Here is a 22,346-nt window from a genome sequence, read left to right on the forward strand (position 1 = left end):
ATTCATTCGTTCTCCAGGAACCAGCAACATCACTGCTTAGGCACCCAGTGCCTTGAGGAGACATAGCTGCACTCAAGAACATTAGCCCAGTCTTCAAAAAGGTAAGGAGGCTCGCCACACATGTGTTTAACTCCAACCAGAAACGGTTATGTTTGGTGACAGTTACTTTTCTCCAGAGCTTCAGCAAAGTTCCCACCAGCTATTTCCACCTCTCAGTTGTCAGACCCACTGACTGAAGTGGGGTGCTTGTAAAAAAAAAAAACAAAAGACCAGGCACATTAGAACTATTTGGCTGCAGAGCTTCAAAAAAGGAAATTTAAAATACACACGGAACCCCCAAGTATCCTTCACTCAAAACATTTTTGTATTTTCATTAAAAACTCAAAGTGCACTTTTTGGTTTCTTAAGTCAGCATTAGAGCTCTGAAAAAGATACTTGGGCCAAAATGGGTGATGGCCAACACCCAATGTGTCCAAATAACCTTAAGCTGTTCACATTTACAGGGCAGCTCGTTGTAGACTACACATGGAGTAGAGCTCTCAATGTTTGCAAACACTAATATAACTAGACATTTACCTTCACTTTTAAGAACTGCCAGCTAGGAAAATGAAGCCCAGTATATATGTCAGGCCTCAGTTATGAGCCAACACACCTGTACCAGGAGACATGTCAGCTGCCATTTCCAATCTTGACCCGTTAGCTACCTGGTTGTCATACTTCCTAAACAGGTTAAACACCAGATCCCTAAACCAGAACAGGTATGTTCAGCCTAGCTTACTACTTACCAGATCAGCATCTTAAAGTCACAACTGGCCACCTAGAATTAGGAGACTAGCAATAGCAGCTACTATAGGTCACTTAAGACCGGTTGTCTTTAAGAATGTTTACTTCCCCCCACCTTGGTTGTATTCTGAAGAATGGCTGAAATGTTTGCAAAATAAAAAACCCACAAAAAAAAAAAAGACAAAAAAATACCAATTATAAATACTACATAAAAATTGGAAAAGTTCCACATCTTCTGTAAGTAGAAATATCTGTAAGTGCAAAGTCTCAGATCCCTACCGGTATGCACAAAAACCACATCTGTGGCTACTGTTCACATTCAGCAGGTAATACTGCAGTTTAAAAATTCTAGTTTTTCTTTAATATACACAATGGCTGCTCAAATGAGCCACAGGAGCTTTCCCAGTGCATCTCCTTAAGCGGGTTAGCAATTCTAGCGGTCCCAGATGGGTATGTAAATGCCAAGTACATGAAAAATATCCAGCATCTTTAAGGTCAGTTCTTAAAGCCACCACTTTTACCAGCCTTTATAATAAAGTCTTTCAGCAATGTGCCATCCATTTGCCAAAATGCTGCACTCTGTGTCACTCCTGTCAAGTGGCTTACACAAAACTTGAAGCAGAAGTCTTCCAAATCCTGCATTAGGAAAAAAAAAACAAAAAAAAACAGATTAAACCAAGTGACTTCATACACTTCCCCCAGTTACATTATGCACTCTTCATCTCAGATTTTAAGGCTCCCAATTGAATATAGCTGTGAATAAGCTGCGGATACATTTTTCTTAAGTGACTATAGTAACCATATAGATCAGGCCACCAACAATATCAGTTCGACACCTTTGGATCCTTAAAATGACACTAAACTCAGGAGTTAAATCTTAAAAATGTATTCAAGTACCCCAACTATTAACAAAAATGTATCTTATTTGTGTATCACTCAGCTGTAGATCCTCAAATCATCTCTGAATTGGTGCTGACACTGTCCTTCCTTCTGGAGGGGGGCTACTTTTGTTCTCCATGGTCCCTGTGTGTGTTGTAAAGTAGTCACCACCCCAAACTCACTCCAGTGATGGACTACAATCTCAACAGAAATTGGTAAACTAAACCCGAGATTGCATTCCATCACAGGAGTGAGCTTGGAGCGGTGACTACTTTACCACACACACAGGGACCATGGGGAACACAAGTAGCCCCCCTCCAGAAGGAAGGACAGTGTCAGCACCAATTCAGAGATAATTTGAGGCTCTACAGCCGAGTGATACAAATAAGATACATTTTTGTTCATAGAAGACGAAAGCAACAAAGCACTACCTCCTTGTGTGAAATCTTTTTTATTTGAATAAAAAATGGTTATAAATACATTATTCAAATAAAAAATAAAAATATTTCACACAAGGAGGTGGCGCTTTGTTGCTTTCGTCTTCTATGTATCTGATGAGAACCCCAGAGTCTCTTTGAAGAGCAGCCTCTAAAAGCTGTGGATATTTTACAAGAAACACTACTCCCGGAGGATTGTGTGATGGTAATCATTAGCGCCAAGAGTTAAAGCAACATTTTTGTTAATAGTTTAGGTACTTTCAATTTAAAGTGATACTAAACTCAGAAATTAAATCTTAAAAATGCATTTGTGTACACCAACATCTCCCTCTACAGACCCCTACATTTTTTTTCAAGTCATCTTCTAGGCCAGGTGAGATTTCTGGGGAGGTTATGGGCAAGATATTCCCCGGAGAATAGCTTTTGGCATGAAGACCAAGCTATTCCTATTGTGGGACAAAATCTCATATCTAGTGTAGTCTTACTAATGCCACAGAAGTACTTTCACCTGAATTTTAGAGAAGGCCTGGTCTTGTTCAGTTTTTTGAAAATGTATGTTGGCACCAATGTAAAAAAAAAAAAAGGTCTCTTTAGTGAATCTGTAGTAACCAAATACAGGTTAGTCGATTCACCCCAAGGGGTTGATTTACTAACCTTATAAACACACCACGAACATGTATACACCTCTGTAGTGTGTTCCCTCCCAGCAAGATCTATGGGTGGAATCTAAACAGCTTTGTAGTGTGTACACACCGAGCAGGTGTGTTGTGCAAAGCCCTGCATGAATTGCAAGGTGATGTTGTGTAAATTAGCTCTATGTTGTGTTGCTTGCGTTGATGAATGTAGGAATGTAAATGCATGAGCTAACCATTTTTGTCTAAACTGTGAAGCAGCATTATATATGCATCATGTGCATGATTTTTCCATATATGGCATTAGTGGAAATATGCTTTTAGAGACTTTTTGGTTGATAAATACGTTTTGCTGTGTGAAAATCACATGCACCTGGTGCGTGCGTGTGTTTAGATTAGTAAATCACCCCCCAAGCCTCCTAAATTTGTCTAAAATATAAAATATAAAAAACAGACAAACTGCCATCTCATAAAAGTTGCTGCACATTTGGCAAGATCCATTTGTGTTCTGTAATGTACTGCAAGAAACAGGTTTTACAGGCAAGAGAAAATGCCAAGTTAAATTCTTCAACCACTGGGTTATGCAACTACCATCAGGCATTTGGACACTGGCAAAATCAAATCAAAGCTGTAGATCAGCCCTGAATAGCTCCTCCCACTCCCAGCATGCCTCAGTTATGTATGCATCACTAAACAGTGGGAGGGTCCTGTGATCCAAGAGACGGATTCTACAAGCAAGACAATAATCCTGTTTACTTGATCGTATATCACAAGGCACAGGAGTTAGAATGCTTACGCATTTCTCAGTGGTTAACCTCCCTGGCGGTAATCCCGAGTCTGGCTAGGGCTGAATTTTTAATGCTAGGAGCGGTAACCCCGAGCCAGACTCGGGTCTGTAGAGAAAAGTGACTCACCTTGTCCCTGCGATCCCGCGGCGTCCTCTGCTGTACGCGGCCCGAAAATGAAACTAAAAGCCGGCATCTGACTTTTAGTTTTGTTTTCGAGCGTCACAGCCGACGCTAAATTCAAAAGTGAAAAGTTGCAATATACACAGAATACACACAATACAATGTAATCTGCTATTACACTTATGTATCAAACTATTTCACTTCAATTTTGTCCCTAGAGCTTTGTCCACTGCCCTGCCTGACACTTTTTCACAATGATAAGAATATAAATAAATTATAATAAAATTTAAAAAATGGTCCAGTAAATGGGAATTCTGGGGGCGCTGCCTGATCCGTACCACAGTAAAATAACAGAGGGGGGAACACAGCAAACAGAGCCAAGGAAGAACAGCGAACAAAACTAGAATCAGAGGCATGCCTGAAGGCCAAAACATCCACCTGGTAAAGCTTCACAAAAGTGTGTACAGAGGACAAGGCGACGGCCTTACAGGTTTTGGAAACTGAAGCCTGATGCTGAAAAGCCCAAGAAGCACCATCACTTAGTGGAATGTGCAGTGACCAGAAAATAAGGATCAGCTTGTAGGCCTACGATAATCAACAAATCCACCAAGCAATAGTGGAGTGGGAGAGCAACTGCTCCAAGGAGGTCATCCATGTACCCCACTATGGGTGACCCTTGGGATCAAAGCTTGGCCAACACAGGGGCCAGTTCCATGGTGAAAACCCAATGATTTGGGGAAGTATTCCAATTAGTAAATAAGGTTAAGTTGTGTTCTGCTCATTTACATGTTGAGCTCATGTTGCAAATAAATAACAGATGGGCTCAGTTAAGGAGAGAAACAGGGCCATGTTAAAAAGGGACAGCACACACTTACACACATAGGTGGAAAGAGCTGCACTCGACCCCTATAGAATTTGCTCAAGTCTGGCAAATCCAGCTACTGGGGATGACCAGTCTGGCAAATCTGCAGAAGCGATTTCTAACTTCAAAGGCAACTTTGGAAATGCCAATCTGCTTTATGACGTTGTAGTGGCTCTCTTGCGGACAAGAGTGAGACAAAGGCACAAAAAATGTCCTCATTTAGATGAAATGTTGGGACTACATTGGGAAGAGTGAATTTTGAAGCCAACATATAGTTACTATAAATTCTAAATAGACCCCGCACCAGATGCGTGATAGCAGGAACACTGAAATATATTATTGAAAAATAATTGTGTCGTGCTGTGAACCAAAGTGTCAAACTATCCAAATAAACTTGTACTTTGCCATTGATTGATCTTATCAAATGTGAGGCGTTTTACAAATAAAAGGAATGTTTATGGGAAGTCAAATGGTCTGTGCGATCTACATTCTGTTTTAATGTCGGTGTGGATGAGCGACAGCTACTGGACTGATTGGGATTAAACATTGGAGAAGTCTGTGAAACAATCCTTTGATTAAGGGCAGGAGAACCCGTTCCTGGCTACAAACAGGGTAACACGCTGATGACCTTCTCTCCGCGAGGTCTATCCATAAGGTGAGAGGCAGATATGTTATTTCACACGGGTGAAGACACGGTCGATAGATATAATACGAGTGGATACACCAATGTTTGCATGACTGAAGCACTTTGTGGACTAAACACTTTTACACTTTAAAACACAAAATTGAATGTGGATGACCACAAAGTCACATTAATACATTTGTCATATTTTATATGGCTCTTAGTTTATATGCACCTTTGCTCATGCATAGTTCATGTGTTTATATTCTATAGGAGTTCCTAATAACTAGATTGGGATTTATATTTTTCACACATTGTGTAGATGTCAGGAGGCAGATTTGGATACTATTTTGTGTGACACTTTAGTTCACACAAAATAATTGTGTCGCGCTATGAACCAAAGTGTCAAACCATCCAAATAAAGAGCATATGGCAAGCTCAGGGGGGGTCAAAACAGCTCAGAATACAGTTAATTTAATCAAGAATAAATATTTGCCTGCCGCTCTTTGTCTAAGGTTTATAAAACTCCCAACATGACAATATAGCAATAAATCTCTCAGTAGCGGAGATACCTCAGACAAAGCCAACACATTCCTAATGGAAAAACACATTACCTTTAATTAGATGTATTAAGACATACAGCCACAATCCTTTATTCTCTAAATTGCAAAAACCCATCCAAAAAGTTCAAAAGATTATAGTTATTTTATTAATATAGTTAAATCTACAATGGTAAATCAACCTGAAAGAACACAGGTGGCATCTGAAGTATTTACCTGGGCCTCATAGCGGACTGCTGCAGAAAATAAGAGGAAAGCGTTCTCCACAGTGATCCCTCTCTTAATAATATGCTGACACAGCTTCTTTAGTCTATTTTCACAGTACGATGTGGCAAGATCTAAGAGACCTAAAAAACACAATACACAATTCATACACAAAACATGCCTGATAGGAACAAAGGAAGCTGGTCACAATGTAATGACTTGCTAGAGGTGTCAGAGGGGAGTTTAAAATTCCTCATTAGACAGTGAAGCTGAAACTATTCTACTTTAGAATGCTAGCGCATATTCAGAATATGTAGTAAACTAAATGGGAATGTAATTGAATTCAAGCTGTAATTTCTAAAATATTGAGCCGACTGCCATATTACTATGGACAGAGACGGCAACTAAGTATATCCCATGGCTAAGGAAATGCATCTTCTGACACACTGACCTTTCTGCTAAGGTTTTCCAGCTGATTAATATATTCTATACTGCTCCGATTTTAAAGTGACCCTGTGCGTTGCCCAAGCAGAGAAGAGCAACAGGTTCATTTAACCATTTCCTGTCCAGTGGCCGTATATAAACAGATGCGGGTGAGCGTTTTTAAAACGTCCTACCCGACTATGTGTACGAGCAGGAGAAATGCTTGTATTTTTAAACAGCGGGCGGGCGATCGCTTGTATGATGCGTGTGTGTGCGCCCATCAGCCGATCCCAGGCTCCACTGCACAGCAGCTCTCTAACCGGAGATTTGCAGAGGCCTAATAAAAAAAAAACCCAAAACACTTTTACCCTTTTGCTGGCTAGCAGCAGCCACTTGAGGATTTCTTAAATTGTCAATAGAGCAGAAAATCCTGCTGGCTCCTGGATTAAAGAGACTGGCTACTAAATTCCATATTAGTCCATCTCAGATTACAGAAACCTACAACGCATCATTTACATTGTACAAGTTAATTTTTACCTTCAGAAAAAGTTACATCTTTCTCTTATGCTTCTAAGAGAGAAGCATTGGGAAGATTGATATAAGCTAGGCAGTGTATGTGTGGACACTCCTTAGCATATCAGCTGCTAAAAGGTCAGAAAAAGGCACAATGTTTTAACATCCTCATATGAATACCTATGGCATCTTCTGGCGGAAGGTCCACAGCGTCTGTATACAGATATTGGAGGAAGGCAAAGTACACCGGATAGGAAAACTGATCAATTTCTATAACATCCATGGAGCTTTCATTCCAGTGAGACTGGAACATGGTGCGGAAGTGCTCACATCTGAGAAGAGAAATGGTGTTAGTTGGACACTAGAATGGGATACAATTACTGTTGCCTTAAAAGGAAATTTCCCGTTTGGCAACCAATCTGGGATAACACCTACTTTATATTTGTTACGGCATTCACATAGGATAAATATGTTATCCTGCGTAGCGGTCTAGCTCCCCGCGGTGTAATGTTGAGGGGGCTGTTAAGTGTACCATAATGAACCCTGTCTGTACTGTGCTGGTAGATCTCATCAATTGTAAACTAGATTTAAACACAGTCTGTCCTAACAAGGTCTGTAGGGTTGGATTCTTCATTGTATGTTAATAAGGGGAAACTGACTCGGTCCCTTTGAAATGACTAAGACTAGCTTGCAGTTTTGAGTTTTGAGGCAAGGAATGTTTTATGAAACTGTTTATGTATGCCGGAATAATGAAAACATAGCACGAGGTTAAATTTGACTGCAAACATGGAAATCCACTTTACTGACCTTCATAGTAAAAAGAACAAATAGAGCTGAAAGGATGTTAGCTTTTGGGAAACCTAGACCCCCAAACAAATTATTTTGGCAGGGGCAGCTAAGAATCCTGTTCCCTGACCAGAAGCAAACAGACTTATGGCTTTTTAGGATTCTGACAATAAGATGCCACACTCTAATAAATGGAGAATAAAACTGCTGTACTAGTTGTCAAGCAGGAAAAACTTCACACTAAAAACAGCTACAATCATACTGAATATGTAAGCTACATTCTGTAAAACATGGAAGCATCTTAAAATGTTAGGGGCCACCAGATAACCTACAGGCAAGTTAGGAAAAAAACCTCTTAATGTCCAGGAAATAGGTCAAAGTTGAATAAGTAACCTCCAAGAAGGCAAAAAAACCTACACACACCCAAGTTTGAACTTTTCTGGAATTACACACAGGAAGCCAGCAGAACAAACAATAACTTCCTTACAGAAAAGGAAACGGGTTTATTCTGTCGTGTTCCGTAGCAGCACAGACTCATGCATTTGCTGAATAGGATTTTTTTTACTTCCTGTAAAACACTTTTCTTGGAGTCCATAAAAGAATGTCTTAAACCAGGGGTCTCAAACTGAAGTCACTTTGGGGCCACTGCACAAAATGTTCTTCTCCCATGGGGACCACTTGCCAAATTTCATACTTCGACAAAATACAACTATATCCGGTACCAGTGTTATGTCTACGTATGTTTAGGATGTCAGTATACGTGTTTATAATGGCTTCTTCGCATGCAAGGTCAGTATGTTTTTTTGTGATGCTGTGTGTGTGGTCAGGATTTCTGTGAGTGATGTGGGTATGCGTGTGTCATATCAGTATGTATATATGTGCAATGTCAGTGTATTTTTCCCACAGGTTTCAATTTCAATCATAGAGGACCAACAGATTCACACAGAAAAAAACACACAATTAGGCCCCATATCTGCAAGTTTAGGTGCGATTAGGGATTCTTGCGTTTTCCTGCAGCAGGAATCCCTAATCTGGCATTTAGAAACAGTAGCCATCACCCATTTGTTAATAATCCAGTGACAGCTGCGGCATGTAAACGCCGGCACATCGCATGTAAATGGTATGCGATACAACTGCATGCAGTTAGAAAGCAATTACTCTCCTTGGACACATGATCAATGCATCCAGGGAGAGGGATATGATTACATGTGGTTAGAAATCAGTCACTGTCCCTGGATGCACTGATCATGTGTCCAGGGAGAGTAATTGCTTTCTAACTGCATGCAGTCATATCACATACCATTACATGCGATGTGCTGGTGTTTACATGCAGCAGGTGTCACCTGATCATTAACATGAACGGGTGACATCTGCTGCAGGAAAACCCAAGTTCCTGACACAGGAATCCCTAATCGCACCTAAACTTACAGGTGGGAATGGGGCCTAATACACACCTACACAGAGAAATACACCCCCCTCCCCATGCACACACAAAAGAGCCCCATCACCTGCACATTTCCTGGTGGTTCAGTGGTTAATTAGTAAGGTGTACACCTTTGGCTGGTTCAGACATCACTAATCCTTCCTTTCGGCCAGTGCTCAATGAAGGCTGTCAGGGTGCCGGCCAAAAGCAACGCCGGCAATGACAGGAGCAGCTTTGTGGTCTGCATCTGACATATACAGACCATGTAGAATGTCTGATGCACAGGGAAAAAGAGGGGGGGAGAAATGTTATCCCAGGGCTGGTTTACAGTTTTCTTTGCTAAAGTCCAAGCCTCCAATAGGTGGCAAAAAAACCCGAAGGTAAAGACTCGGGCCTGGTTCACATCTGGGCGTTTTACAGCGCGTTCCTATGCTCTGTAAAAAGCTCAACATGTGAAAACCAATGATTGCCTATGGGCATGGTTCCCACCTGGGCGTTTTACAGCGTGTAGGAACGCGGTAAAACACGCATATTCGATACGCCAAGGGTGAACCCAGCCTTACCGTGTCCCTCAATGGACAAGACAGACATGTATACTGGTCTGTCAGTCACTGCAGACACACAAATGCAGTCAAACTGTTTTCCTGGAAATGTTAACAGCACTTCTCATTTATCTTATTATTTAAGTAGTGAAACTTTGCCCAACAGCTCTTCTCCCCTGCCGAAAAGATCATTTCTGAAGTTAGTATTCAGTCCCACCACCCAAGCAGCAACAGCAGGACAGGCATCCCAATGGGACATGGGGAGCAGTCCATGGTAGTATACATAAGGATCAAATGGATTTCCTGGTTTCTTGAAAGTGCCCAGTATAATGAATTTGAAATGAAGATAAGATGCATCAGTGTAAAAAAGACCTTGGGGAGCACAAGCATTAGCAAATCTAAGCCAAGCCAATTGCCAAATCACGGTTGGACATGCAAGCATTCAGGGACAAATGTCAATGCAATGATATTGGTACTGCTCATTGGTTGGTGGTGTGCTGTACCAGCAGATTTTGGTGCATAAACTGGTAAACTGGAACTGCTTTTGAGATTGCTCGTTGACCTAATGTTCTGCTGACCCATAAGCAGCAATACTTGGAGGGTGTCGCTGACCTCAAACAGTATATAGATCACATACATCATGTAATCTTAATTGGTATGAAAATGGAGAACGGTTTTAACAAATGAATATTGAAAGTATGGGATAAAGCAGGACTGACTAAGATATAGGAACGATAAATAGCTACTTGCCGTATTTTCAAGACTGCACGGTGAACATGTATATCTTTCCCGTCCACTTTAAATTTCAAATCAGATGTTCCTTCACTATTGAACTCCCTTCTCAGAGACTCTGCGACTGTTAAATAGTCCTCAGCTTCTACATGGAAAGAAGTTACCAAACAAGTCAATATACTGTAGATTAAATGCATTATTTAAAATGCAGCAATTTGCAGAGAAAGACTCCATTTAAAAACACACACTAAAGTCAGATGTATATACATGAAATTGGCTACTAGCTCCCCGATGGTCAGACTGTACCACACATGTGCTTTTTGGTCACTAGAGAAATGGATCATTTTTAAACTCCCCAAGCCTATGCTTGTGTGCATAGTGATTTTAGTAACATACTATATAAAAAAATAAAATAATTGCCTACAGTTAATCACCAAATCGTAATTAAACCGATCACAACACAGTAACTGGCTCTGTCTGCATTTAGTAGGTTTTAATTGTACAGGGCTCCAAACTAGCACTCTGCTAGAAAACTACCCGTGTAGCTCATACCATACAGAGCCATTTGTTCTGTGTAGTCATTGATTCAATACACCTAGATCCTGGGTGTGGTTTTACAATGGCACCAAGATAGCAGCTACTGCATCTCCTGGACACATTCAGGGCCCATTCACACCATGTCCGGATCATCTAGAAACCAGACTGTTTCCAGACCCAAAATGCATCCTAATGTATCCCTATGCTATTTCTGGCCTCTGTTCACACCAGCGCAGTCCGTTCCAGACCAGAAAAATAGTGCTTGTCCTATTTTATCTGGTCTGGAATGCACTGGAACGCATAAAAACACACCTGTAATACCATTTTTAACAGACACAAAAACATGATAAATGTAGTAGAAAACCAGCTGCACTTCTTACCGGATTAGTAGTAAACCTGCGAACCAGGTGGGTGCTTGTAGTGACCACGGACGGCACCGTGAAAAAAAAATTGTTACCAGCACACCAAAAAGATTTGAAACAAAAAGTCCTTTAACCTCCCTGGCGGTATTCCCGAGTCTGGCTCGGGGTGAATTTTCCATACCAGGAGCGGTAACCCCGAGCCAGACTCGGGACTGCACAGAAAAGTGACTCACCTTGTCCCTGCGAGCCCGCGGCGTCCTAATGTACGCAGCCCGAAAACGAAACTAAAAGTCAGATGCCGGCATCTGACTTTGTTTCGTTTTCGGGCGTCACAGCCAGCGGGAAATTCAAAAGTGAAAAGTTGCAATGTACACAGAATAAAATTGCCATTTAGTACAAGGCAATTTGTAATTAAAAGGACTTTTCGTTTCAAATCCTTTGTGTGCTGGTGACAATCTTTACTATATAAAAACATGATAAAACACGTCTTAAAACGCAAAGCACTGCGTTCCAGATCTGGTCCAGAAAATGGTGTGAAGCTGCCCTCTGTGCAGAACTGCTGGCAAACCCAGGAGCTGAACTGATCAGCCAATCCTGCTACAGAGCACCCAACAGCACCTGCTTTTAAACCCAGGGGCGATCAGCTCAGTCCTGCCTTAAACCACAGCAACAGGTCACAATAATCAATTGCTTGCTGATCACAGCAAAAGTTAAAATACTAAAAAAGTAGAATGCCTCTCTTCCAGGCAATGTTCTTTTCTTTTAAATGCAAAAAGAAATTGGTAACATGAGACCACTTCAACCGCTGTGACAAGTAGGCAGAATTGGCAATTTCTGCAGCGATTTTATTGGCGGAGTTGCAAGACCTAAGCAGATATTTCATTCAACCCAACAGCTGACATCCAACTCATAAAAGGTTAGTCTCTCCATGTACTTCATCTGAATGATATGAAGGATCATCTGATGTAGGTCAATTCCAATGGTGCCAATTAAAGTGGCTAGTACTTGCCTATGGAAAGCATTCGCCACATCACAGGTGGATTTGAGAAACAGGCAAACACGTCATCTGTAGAAGTAAAGTTTGTGAGCAGAGGAGAAAGGATGATCTGGCCACGGCATGGGCCCCACATGTAGATTTGTCCACTCTGAGACTTGGCGGCAGAGGTATGGGACGAGTGGCAAGCTGCAATCTCCACAATACTGCATTGGGCAGAAAAACAGTATTAGTTATTCTGTAATGAATTAGGCATTATTTACAATGACTACTTGGCACCATAAAAAAAAACTGGTAAATAAAAATGAATGTTTAATGGGTTCCAAAAACTGAAACTGGCCATACACTGGTAGATTTTCATTTAAAAACTTTCATATGAAAAACCTCATTAGAACAAAAAAAAAAAAAAAACGATAATGCCATCTCAGACTAACAAGTAACTAATGAGATGGACCTCTGAAGGTATGCTGTGGTATCTGGCACCAAGCCGTCTGTAGCAGATCCTTCAGAGGGTTTTCCAGTACATCCCACAGATGGTCAATTGACATGAGATCTGGAGAATTTGGATGGCAAGTCAACGCCTCACACTAATTGAGGTGTTCCATTCCAGAAGCATTTTTGCGGTGTGGCAGGGCACATTATCCTGCTGAAAGAGACCACTGCCATCAGGGAATACAGTTTCCTTGAAGGGGTGTACTTGGTCAGCACCAATGTTTAGGTAGGTTGGACGTAATGTTAAGGTAGTTGTTATACATCAATGTAACATGCACATGAATGGCAGGACCCAGTGTTTCCTAGCAGAACATTGCCCAAAGTATCACAACGCCTCTGCCAGCTTGCTTTCTTCCCATAATGCATCCTGCAGTCATCCCCACCACACGTGACACATGAACACACGGCCATCCACATCAAGGTAACAAAAAAAAGGTGATTCATCAGAGCAGGTCACCTTCCACTGATTCGTGGTCCAGTTATGATGCTCATGCAGTCATGGTAGGCGCTTTTGGCCAAGGAACCCCCTACACAACAAACCACGATGCACTGTGTTCAGACACCTTTCTATCAAAACCAGCATTAGCAATGGCAGCCTTCATATTTCTTTCGTTACACATTCCTTACAAATGCTCTTTTAATACAGAATTAGGAGAAGGATTGCTATCGTACCGTTCATTTAGGTCTACTTTCACTGGAGAGAGTTGGTTGCTCTTATTTCCAATGCCAAGTTGCCCATTCATGTTTGCTCCCCAGGAGTAGAGATAGCCCTGATCCGTCAGGCCCATAGTATGGCTATAGCCACATACAATCTGCAAAAACAAAACATTGTTTTTTTCACAAAATCCTTAAAGAATACAGGCATAAAGCTAGCATGACTAAGCCTTAACATGCTCGGCAAGCACTATAAAATGGTATTAGACAAGCTTTTATATTTTACTTTTCTGCTAGTTACCAAACACAGCTGATGCCAGTAGGATGAAGTGAGCTATTTTCCACAGGCAGCCGCAGATATCCCCAACTAATCACAGACCAGAAATTGGAATAAACTAAAAAATTAATCAGATTTGGAAACCTCTCCCACTGCTGTGAGATACTGGCATGGGAGGTATACGTGTGCAACAACAAGAACAAAAAACCTGAAAATAAACCCGCCAAGTTTCCTTTAATTTGATACCTAGTCTCAATGACTGAAGCTGGAGGGCACAAAAGCCCAGTTTGACTGAGGGCAAAAAAAAAGGGCAAAAAAAAGGGCAAAAAAAGGGCAAAAAAAAAGGGCAAAAAAAAGGGGCAAAAAGGGGGGGGGGATATGCATGCAAGTTCAGCTAATTATGCTACTTTTAGCACTTAAGAAATGCGTTGCAATATCAAGATTTTATTATTCAATTTTACTGAGTTTTCACATAGTTACATCAATAGGCATTGTAAGGAATAATAGAGAACCACAGACTGGTACAGCAAGGTATGAAAGTGTACAAAAAGGCAACATTTACAATTTTACCAGTTCAGCACATACAAGACCAGTGGTTATAATGCGAAAACCAGAAAATTCACAGGTTCCAATATTTGATCGTATCTTATGCCACAATATCAATACTTTAAATGTTCTGATCTAATAGGGTAAAACATACCTGCACCACACATACTTGCTGGACAAAGACTACTCGACAAGGTAATAGCTGGTTTCCAGTACTTCCCAGCCCAAGCTGGCCCGTTCCACTGTAACCCCAGCCAAAGACCTGGGAAAGGAAAAGAGAAAAAAAAATTGGTCAACACTAAAGTACATTAACCCCTTCATGACTGAGCTTGTTTTTAGTTTCTGTTCGTAAATGACTGACACACTTTTGACATTTTTGCTGTGTGATTCTTCCACGTCAGTAATATACTTTCTTACAAAGTGCACCCACACATATTATATATTGTTTTTTAGAGGACAGATAGGGCTACATATTTATATCACATATGTGTGTCTAACGCCTCACTTAGGACAAATAAAATATAAAAAAAGAGGAAAAAACCGTTTAAAAAAAACACTTTTTTCCCAGTTTTGATTTGTAGTATTTTTTTTACAAAACCAGCACAGCTAAAAAAATGCAATAAATACATTCATTTATTTGTCCCTTATTTTATTTTATTTTTTACACATTTTTTTATTTTTTTTACACTTTTCACTATTTTTTTTAAACTTAAAAATTTTATTTATTTAATTATATCAAGCAGATTTTGTGAATTAATCTCACTGTTACTGCATGATAAATTAATAAATTTTTGGTTATTATCAGGCTGCTTCAAACTTCAGAACAGCCGATAATAAGTTAGTGACACTGATCCTGCAGCAGTTCAGGATTCAGCTGTTACTAAATGTTTTCTGATTGTTGCAACAACGATCAGCAAACAAACATTCTTCTTCCAGGAATAGATACATTGTAGGAATAGACACATTTTGTATCTATTCATGAAAGAAAAAAAAAAAAGCCAGTATAGCTTGAGAGAGATATCTCTCGATCTATACGAGCTGTCAGAATGCCGGCAAAAGCCGGCATCTGTGTCCGCTTTGCTTTGACTCTCAGACACCCGATATTAAGGTATCGGGTGTCTGAAAAAGGTTAACCCTTTCATTAATGAATGCCTCTGTAGTAAGGGCATCCATTAATGAATGTTAAAAGCTGATTCTCAGCGATTAACAGCCCTCTAAAGCAGCAAATAACTCGTCACGTACAGTGTACGTGACAAGTCATTTGGTCCCTTTGTGGCTGGACGTACAGTGTACGTCTCCCGTCACGAAGGGGTTAAAGACCTAAAATTATGTTTAAAGGTTCACTCTACCCAAACAGGTATTGCAGTTTGATAGATGCTCAACACACACCCAATTCTTTAGTGTATTGGGGACACCACTGTTAAGATTTCGCTACTCAAGTTGGTAGAGATGCTCACCAGAAATGGTCATTATGAAGATGTTACACTCTAATGATTTTAAAAAGGTTACATTATGATGAATGCAATAGAACTTTTAACAGGAGTAAAAATCTCAAAGCATGGAAGAGAGCAGGACCAGAACAACTAAATGGAGTCCAAGACACAGAAAACCTAGTGCATACACTTCTAAGCTACAGACCATGCACAGCACTACAGGGATCCTAACCATTTACACCTACATATCAGCACATTGCCCTTATGCTTGATGAGGAAACAACCAAGGGTGGATAAAAAACAGACTTGATTTAAAAAAAAAATAAAAAAAATACAAAATAAAAAAAATACAAAATAAAAAAAAATAAAAATACAAAATAAAAAAAAAAAAAATCGGACTTTTATTTAAATTTTAATAAAATGCTTCTGGTGTAAAAAGCTATCTAGTTTTCTATTTCAGAACCAATAATTTAGTTTATTCAGCATGAAATGGAGCTTAGTTATGTAGCATGAGGCTGTATAGCCTGCAATATTTACATTTTTGGTGAACTCAATGAATCCAAGCTCTGCAAGCCGAGATAACATGCACTGCATTAATGCATTACTAAACATTGATGTTTAAGCAAATGCAAGAACATGTAACAATGTTATGGGTTTTTTTTAATTTTTTTTAAGAATTAAATGTTTTATTCTGTTCTGCAGACCTCAGCAGTTTGTCTACCATCTCCTGTGTTTTAAATGCAATGCAAGATACTGTCAGACCAATGCCAAGCTCAGCCAGGAAGTTCATTCCTTAAATATAGACAGACCGTATTTAGAGGAGGTAACATTGTCTGGAATGTTACTATATAAAGAAGCATCTAGAACACCACATTATAGGTACACTATTAATATAGGCAATAGAAACAATATACTTATAACTTCCATTAAGAAATATTATGTAACAAGATGCTGATAGGAACTGGATATTTAATACATGTTTTTTATTTTTTTAATCTTTCCAACAAGTTTTATTGTTTTTATACACAAATACATATGGCAAAGCTGTATACAATCATTTTTCCATAGCTCCATACAATGTAATGGTTTTAATTAAAAGAATTTGAGTCGCTCAACTATGTGTGATTAACCTATTAAAATTAACCTCAGATATTGCGGTTTTACTAACCTGACAGCTTATTATTCTAAAATAGGAAACCTTCATTTTGTTGGCAAATAAGATTAAAGATGCTTACCAGTAAGAACGAGTCCTTACATTTAAAGAGCACTTAGCAGGCATCCACTCACCTGCTGCACGCCACATCCCTCACCTTGTTGTGTCACTGCCGCATCACCAGCCGTTCCATTAAAGTGAATGGGACTGTCGGTGAGTCAACAGCGGGTCAGAGGAGCCGATGCAGGACAGAGATGACAGTTGCTCTTTAAAAATTATGATTTAAATAGAGTTGATTTAAATCAAGCCTTTTTACTAGTGATTTAAATCAAATCCACCCTGAAACAACCTAAAAAGATAAGACTACTCGCATACTGAACTTACCTGCCCATTGTCTGTTATAGCCACGGAAGAAGTTGGACCAGCTGCAACAGCAACCACCGCCTTGCTCTGCAGCTGTGCAGACGACACTTTCCGAGGAACTGGTTGGTTTGTAGTGGTCCCTGTGCCGACCTGTCCACAATTGTTATAGCCCCAACCAAAAACCTACGTTACAAGAATAATCCAACACTTAGCATGTGGCAATTCAATATATACTTACTGGATTTAAAAAGGAGGAACTTTACCAATATCTTCAAAACAAAACACACCTTTAGAAATGTTTAGTAATGGAAATCTACAAACATTTTTAGATAATATGCAGGATTTTTATTTTTTGCATTCCTTATTTTTGTTTTCCTCCCCATTCTTAGTGACCATTTTTAATAAGGGCAGATTAATATATCGCAGTTTACTTCCTGGAACTCCGACATGTGACTAGGACATGTGACCATGCACATCATCTCAGGGGAGGGAAATGAGATGAGATGCTCAGCAATGCTCTGCCGATGTAATCTTCCCAGGATGCAATGCTTGAGCACAAATACATAATTTGTGCCAAAGGAGGACCAGGAAGAAGTAGAAAAATTAGCAAAATAAAAGTATGTTTGTTTAATGTAAGATTATTTCTTATCAGCATGCGGGGCTGTATACTGAGGGGATTTTTAGTCAGAGGGGGTAAAAGGTCCACTTTAAAGTGATATTAAAGCCTAATTTTTTTTTTTTTTAATTTCTCCTTGAGACCCTCCTTTGCTGGAGGCTGTTGCTTTATTTCTTTAAAAGTTTTTCATTCCTCGTTTTCTAGTGGGTTCCCGCAGCGCTCTTCCCACCAGCCCCTGCACGGGTGCCACCATGGTTCTAATGGAGGCACCCGTGCGCACTCTTGCCTGCAGTGGCTGTGTGCGTCCTTCCCTCTTTGATTGATGGTGGCAGGAACCTATGGCTCCTCTGCCATCAGTATCCTCCCCTGGCAACCCAGTTCGGGGGAACGGAGGATCGCTTCAGGACCGGCGGCAGGGACGAGTGCAACTGACAGGCAAGTGTGGGGGGGGACTGGTGTAGAAAAAAGGTGCTGGGCCGTTTTTACCCTAATGCAGACAATGCATTAGGGTCAAAAACTTCCAGACCTTTACTACTTTAAAAAAAAAATGTAGAAACTAGGTGCACCGAAATGAAATTTTTAAAGTGGGAAAATAAATTTCTAACCTTTCCAAATTTTATTTGTATTGCATATTTTTATTTTTTTTACTTTACTGTCGGGGGCTCCAAGGAAATATCAGGGGTCCCAACAGAACTCAATAATCCGGTACACAAGTCACAAGTTGTGGCTATGCATTCTCCTGGCTCCAGAGAATAGTTCATGAATCAGCTTGTACCAGTCTACAAGGCAAACGTCTCCAAAATGTTATACACATCCCTACAGCACTCCTACTGCAACACAAACCAATCTAACTCAAGTACTTGAGGCATTTTAGGAATATTGAATTTGCGTTCTGAACAGCAGCCCCCTCAGGTCATGTCGCAAAGGCAATTCTACAGTAGGCAACACGACCTGCAACAAAAGTAAAAATCAACTTTCAGCTGCTGCTGAGCCATCACCAGTGACTGTTTTGGGGCAATGTGTTGGGCAGCAGCAGAGTAACATCCACTAGTAATAATGAAAGCCATTCTGCTGCTGGCAAGGTGTTGCCAGCGACAGAACTGTCTGTCCAATATCGCCTTTAGGCATTTTATTGTGAATGGAATTCAGATTTTTTTTTTTGCAGTCCGAAGCCAAAACTACTTCATTTCGCTTTGTTGCACTCAGGGCAAAATATACTGTTAGTACGCACAATTCACACCCCCAGATTTTGCAACTGGCTCATTGATTTTCCCCAAAGTCTTTAGAGAACTTGAGGTAAAGTTTCAGGCATCCCTAGGACTTTAGGTTTTATTAAAGTGATCCGTTCATCTTGTGATATACTGGCCAGGGGTGCTACAAGGATGCAGTGGAAGTTATCCAATGGTTACAGCAAATTAGTCGTCCCAATTATTACTCCCATTGAGAAGTAACTGCAATCCCCCCCCTTGCTTTCTCTACAGAAGCAGCTATCAGCATTGCCAAGGACTATTGCGAAAAATCCTAGCGTTTGTATATGTGTACCATCCACAAAGCAGAATTGATGTCAATGCAGATTTATTGATCATTTACATGATTACCTCTCCATCCATGCACAGGGCCAGAGAGTGATGAGAGCCACAAGCCACCTGCACCACCTTCCTTGCCATCAGTTCAACACCAATCTGAACTGGAGCTGCGCCCTGCACTGTAATGCCGTTTCCAAGCTGATTATAGCCATTATGTCCCCATGCATACAGTTCTCCATCTGAGGGGGGGAAAACATTGTTTAGGTATTAGAACATTTAATCTACTCATCTCTGCACTGCATTAAGAGCAATAGCCTCATAGCTAAATATTTGCAGCCCACACAGGTGCATCCAGTTACCCACTAAAACACCTTTATGCAACAGAGTTACCACTGCACAAAGAAAAAAAAAAATCGCAGCCATCAGATAATGGATATCCAAGACCCAGGGCCACCATCAGGGTGGGGGTACAGCCAGCACTCTTGTACCATGCACCATCAAGTCAGCAGGGGGGCCCCTTAGGAAAGAAGTATGGTCCTGCTCACTTGCCATAGTAACCAATTGATGGACAGGCTCCTCCCCCTCCTTCCCTAACGTGCCGTGAAGGAGGAAAGGAGCCTGTCCATAAACTAGTTACCATGGAAAGTGGGTGGAGCAGTTTGCTTGGCAGGCCAATCTGCTCTTGCCTAGGCTCCGCCCACCCCACGATAAAGCTCTGCCCCTGCATCGTTTGCAGACCTCGGCAGGAGCTGGAGTCCTGCCCTGAGGTAAGCTGCAAGGGGTGAGCAGTTTAGAAGAAAGGGTGTGCACAGTGTAAGATAAAGTATTGAAAAGTGTGCAGAAGTTAATAGTGTTGGAAGAGGATGGCAGCCTGCTGCCCTCTAAAACTTAACTTCTTCGCCCTCTGCATCCCTCTCCCAACATAGCTCACCTGTTCCCCTGCCACAAGTAGTGCAGGGTGTGAGCAGAATCGAAAGAGAGGTGCAGAGGTGAGCAGAGTAGGAAGAGGGGTGCAGGGAGTGCAAGGAGTGCAAGGGTGAGCAGTGTCAGAAGAGGAAAGTAGAGGTAAGCAAAGTAAGAGGGAAGCAGGGGGTGCAGTATTAAAAGGGATCAGGGGTAACCATTGTTGGTGGTAGTGACTTGGAAGCTGGGTGTCAGACTGTTGGGGTACACCAGTGTCAACTCTTCACCTGTAGTAGGGGAGCGATCAGACATTCAAGAAGCGGCACAGAGAACTGGTCAGCGACCGCATGGGTGAGTGGAGGAGACCTGCACTGAAGAACATGTAGCACTGCATGCAATGAACAGATGAGTCACCTGCTATATACTGTATGTTCATCAATCTACCTAATGATAGCATAACTGCAAGGTAGATCAAGCATAAGTGCAAGGTAGATCAACAGACATGCATGGCAGGTAGGCAGAAAAAAAAAAAAAGCTTGTACAATAAATGTATGGGAATACACATTTCAAATTTGTATGCGTTTATTATATAAATAAAAGTATGGGAATTCAGAACAGGTGTTTTACTTTTATTGTATTCAATGGACTGCCTTAAAGTGGAAGTAAAATGTGTTTTTTTAAAATTGCTAATAGGCAGGTTTTGATAGCAAAGACTGTGCAAGTCGCTTCTACCAAAAAAAGCCCCTACCTGCCAATTCTTTTTTCTCAGTGCAGGAGACCCAGCATGCTGGAATGAAGCAACTGGATGCCCTCCCATGCACAGAAGTTACACCATGCCGATCAAAGAACCCGGAAAATGATGGCAGTGCCAGCGATGGAGGGGAGAGCAGACAGCAATGTAGAAGGGAATTGTCTGGAAGTCAGCCATAATGTGCTAATATACTGCGCATACTAGCTCATTATGGCAATCACCTCCACAGCAATTTTATTTAATAAAAGCACTTTACTTCCACTTTAAAGATTTTGGAAGAAATCACCAAGGATGAGAACCTCTGCTCAATTCCTCCTGCACATTAGAGCACAATGCAGCATCTCACTGTGTGCCGAGTCAGGAGGGTGGCCCTGTCAGGTAGAGTGTGGTGGGCCCCAAAATGTATAATGGTGGACCTGCCAAGACCTATAGGAAGCTTATGTGAATTAAATTGTAACAGGAAATGCCTGTTAACAGGCACGATAAAGCTGCAGTCAACCATCTTGCGGTGAAAGTTATGTTATGACAAGTACATCTAGGATGAAAATAAAGCATCCATCATACCTTCAGTACAGACCAGGACATGAGGGCCACTGCCATAACTAATGCCAATTATCTTCTTGCCACAGAGAAGATCAAGCCTCCTTGGGACCATAGTGCTTTGATTATCTCCAGTTCCCAGACAATTACTGCAATTCTGCCCAAACGCAAATACCTGAAAAACAAGTCAATTAAATAAAAGGGCACTAAAGTGCAGAGAAACTTTACAGACAAACCAGTGGAGAAGACCCAACCTGATCATGGCCCAAGTTTGTAACTCTGGCACCCATATTCTGAACCTGGATGCTTCACTAATTATGGAGATCTAGCCAAGCTTTTGATAAACTGGAAGGTCTTAGACTCTTGTGCTTGTTCTTACCGTGCATGTCCATATGGAAGAACCCTCTCCACTCTATTTCATGTCCTGGTGAGCGGTTCTTCCAATCTCCCCTCTGAATTGCCTCCCCTACACATAGCTTCACCAGGAGCTGATGGTAGAGTCTCTGTACAACCGGTGGTTTCCCATAGAATGAGAAAGGCACTCCGCTGGACCTTGTCATTTTAAGTTAGAGTTGTATCCCCACCTAACTTTACTGAGCATTTGGCGCAAGGTGGATAGATTATTAAGGAATCTGGAAGACTGGCCAATCAAACTGCCTAGCAGCAACTAAAGTGTTCAAGTGTTAGAAAGGTGAAAGATAGAAATGACTTTGCACCTTACCTCATTGTCAGTAGTGTAGATAACTTCATTGGCACAAGTACCAAAAACACAGGCTTGCCGGATGGAGGACACCTCCTGGGGTGACAGCAAAGTGAATAAAGGCCACTTTCCAAAATCAACCATGTCTTTGCAGTGCTTCACATCAGATATGCCAGGTTTCAGTAGCTACAAA

The 22,346-nt window shown here is 41.0% G+C and overlaps 1 protein-coding gene across 1 annotated transcript; it reads right to left on the reverse strand.

Moving 5' to 3' along the window:
- Positions 1–1,153: 1,153 nt before the first annotated feature.
- RCBTB1 (RCC1 and BTB domain containing protein 1) lies at positions 1,154–22,346 on the reverse strand. The gene is made up of 11 exons (XM_018569507.1): positions 22,175–22,346; positions 21,478–21,628; positions 19,332–19,498; positions 17,139–17,300; positions 14,323–14,430; positions 13,364–13,503; positions 12,215–12,405; positions 10,325–10,451; positions 7,004–7,155; positions 5,900–6,030; positions 1,154–1,419 (listed from the first exon to the last, which is right to left on the reverse strand). The coding sequence occupies exons 1-11, from the start codon at positions 22,295–22,297 to the stop codon at positions 1,279–1,281; spliced, it is 1,593 nt and encodes a 530-aa protein (XP_018425009.1). The 5' UTR covers positions 22,298–22,346; the 3' UTR covers positions 1,154–1,278.

Source organism: Nanorana parkeri, unplaced genomic scaffold (assembly GCF_000935625.1).
Source record: "Nanorana parkeri isolate BGI_ZX_2015 unplaced genomic scaffold, ASM93562v1 scaffold1345, whole genome shotgun sequence".
In the NCBI taxonomy this organism is placed as follows: Eukaryota; Metazoa; Chordata; class Amphibia; order Anura; family Dicroglossidae; genus Nanorana; species Nanorana parkeri.

Bases quoted from the DNA above. Each gene is read 5' to 3' on its own strand.
- RCBTB1 (XM_018569507.1), bottom strand. From the start codon at position 22,297: ATGGTTGATTTTGGAAAGTGGCCTTTATTCACTTTGCTGTCACCCCAG. The intron at 10,452-12,214 runs GCAAGTACTAGC...CTTTCCATGTAG, and splicing joins GTGGCGAATGCTTTCCATAG to AAGCTGAGGACTATTTAACA. The intron at 6,031-7,003 runs GTATTCATATGA...TGTGTTTTTTAG, and splicing joins TCCGCCAGAAGATGCCATAG to GTCTCTTAGATCTTGCCACA.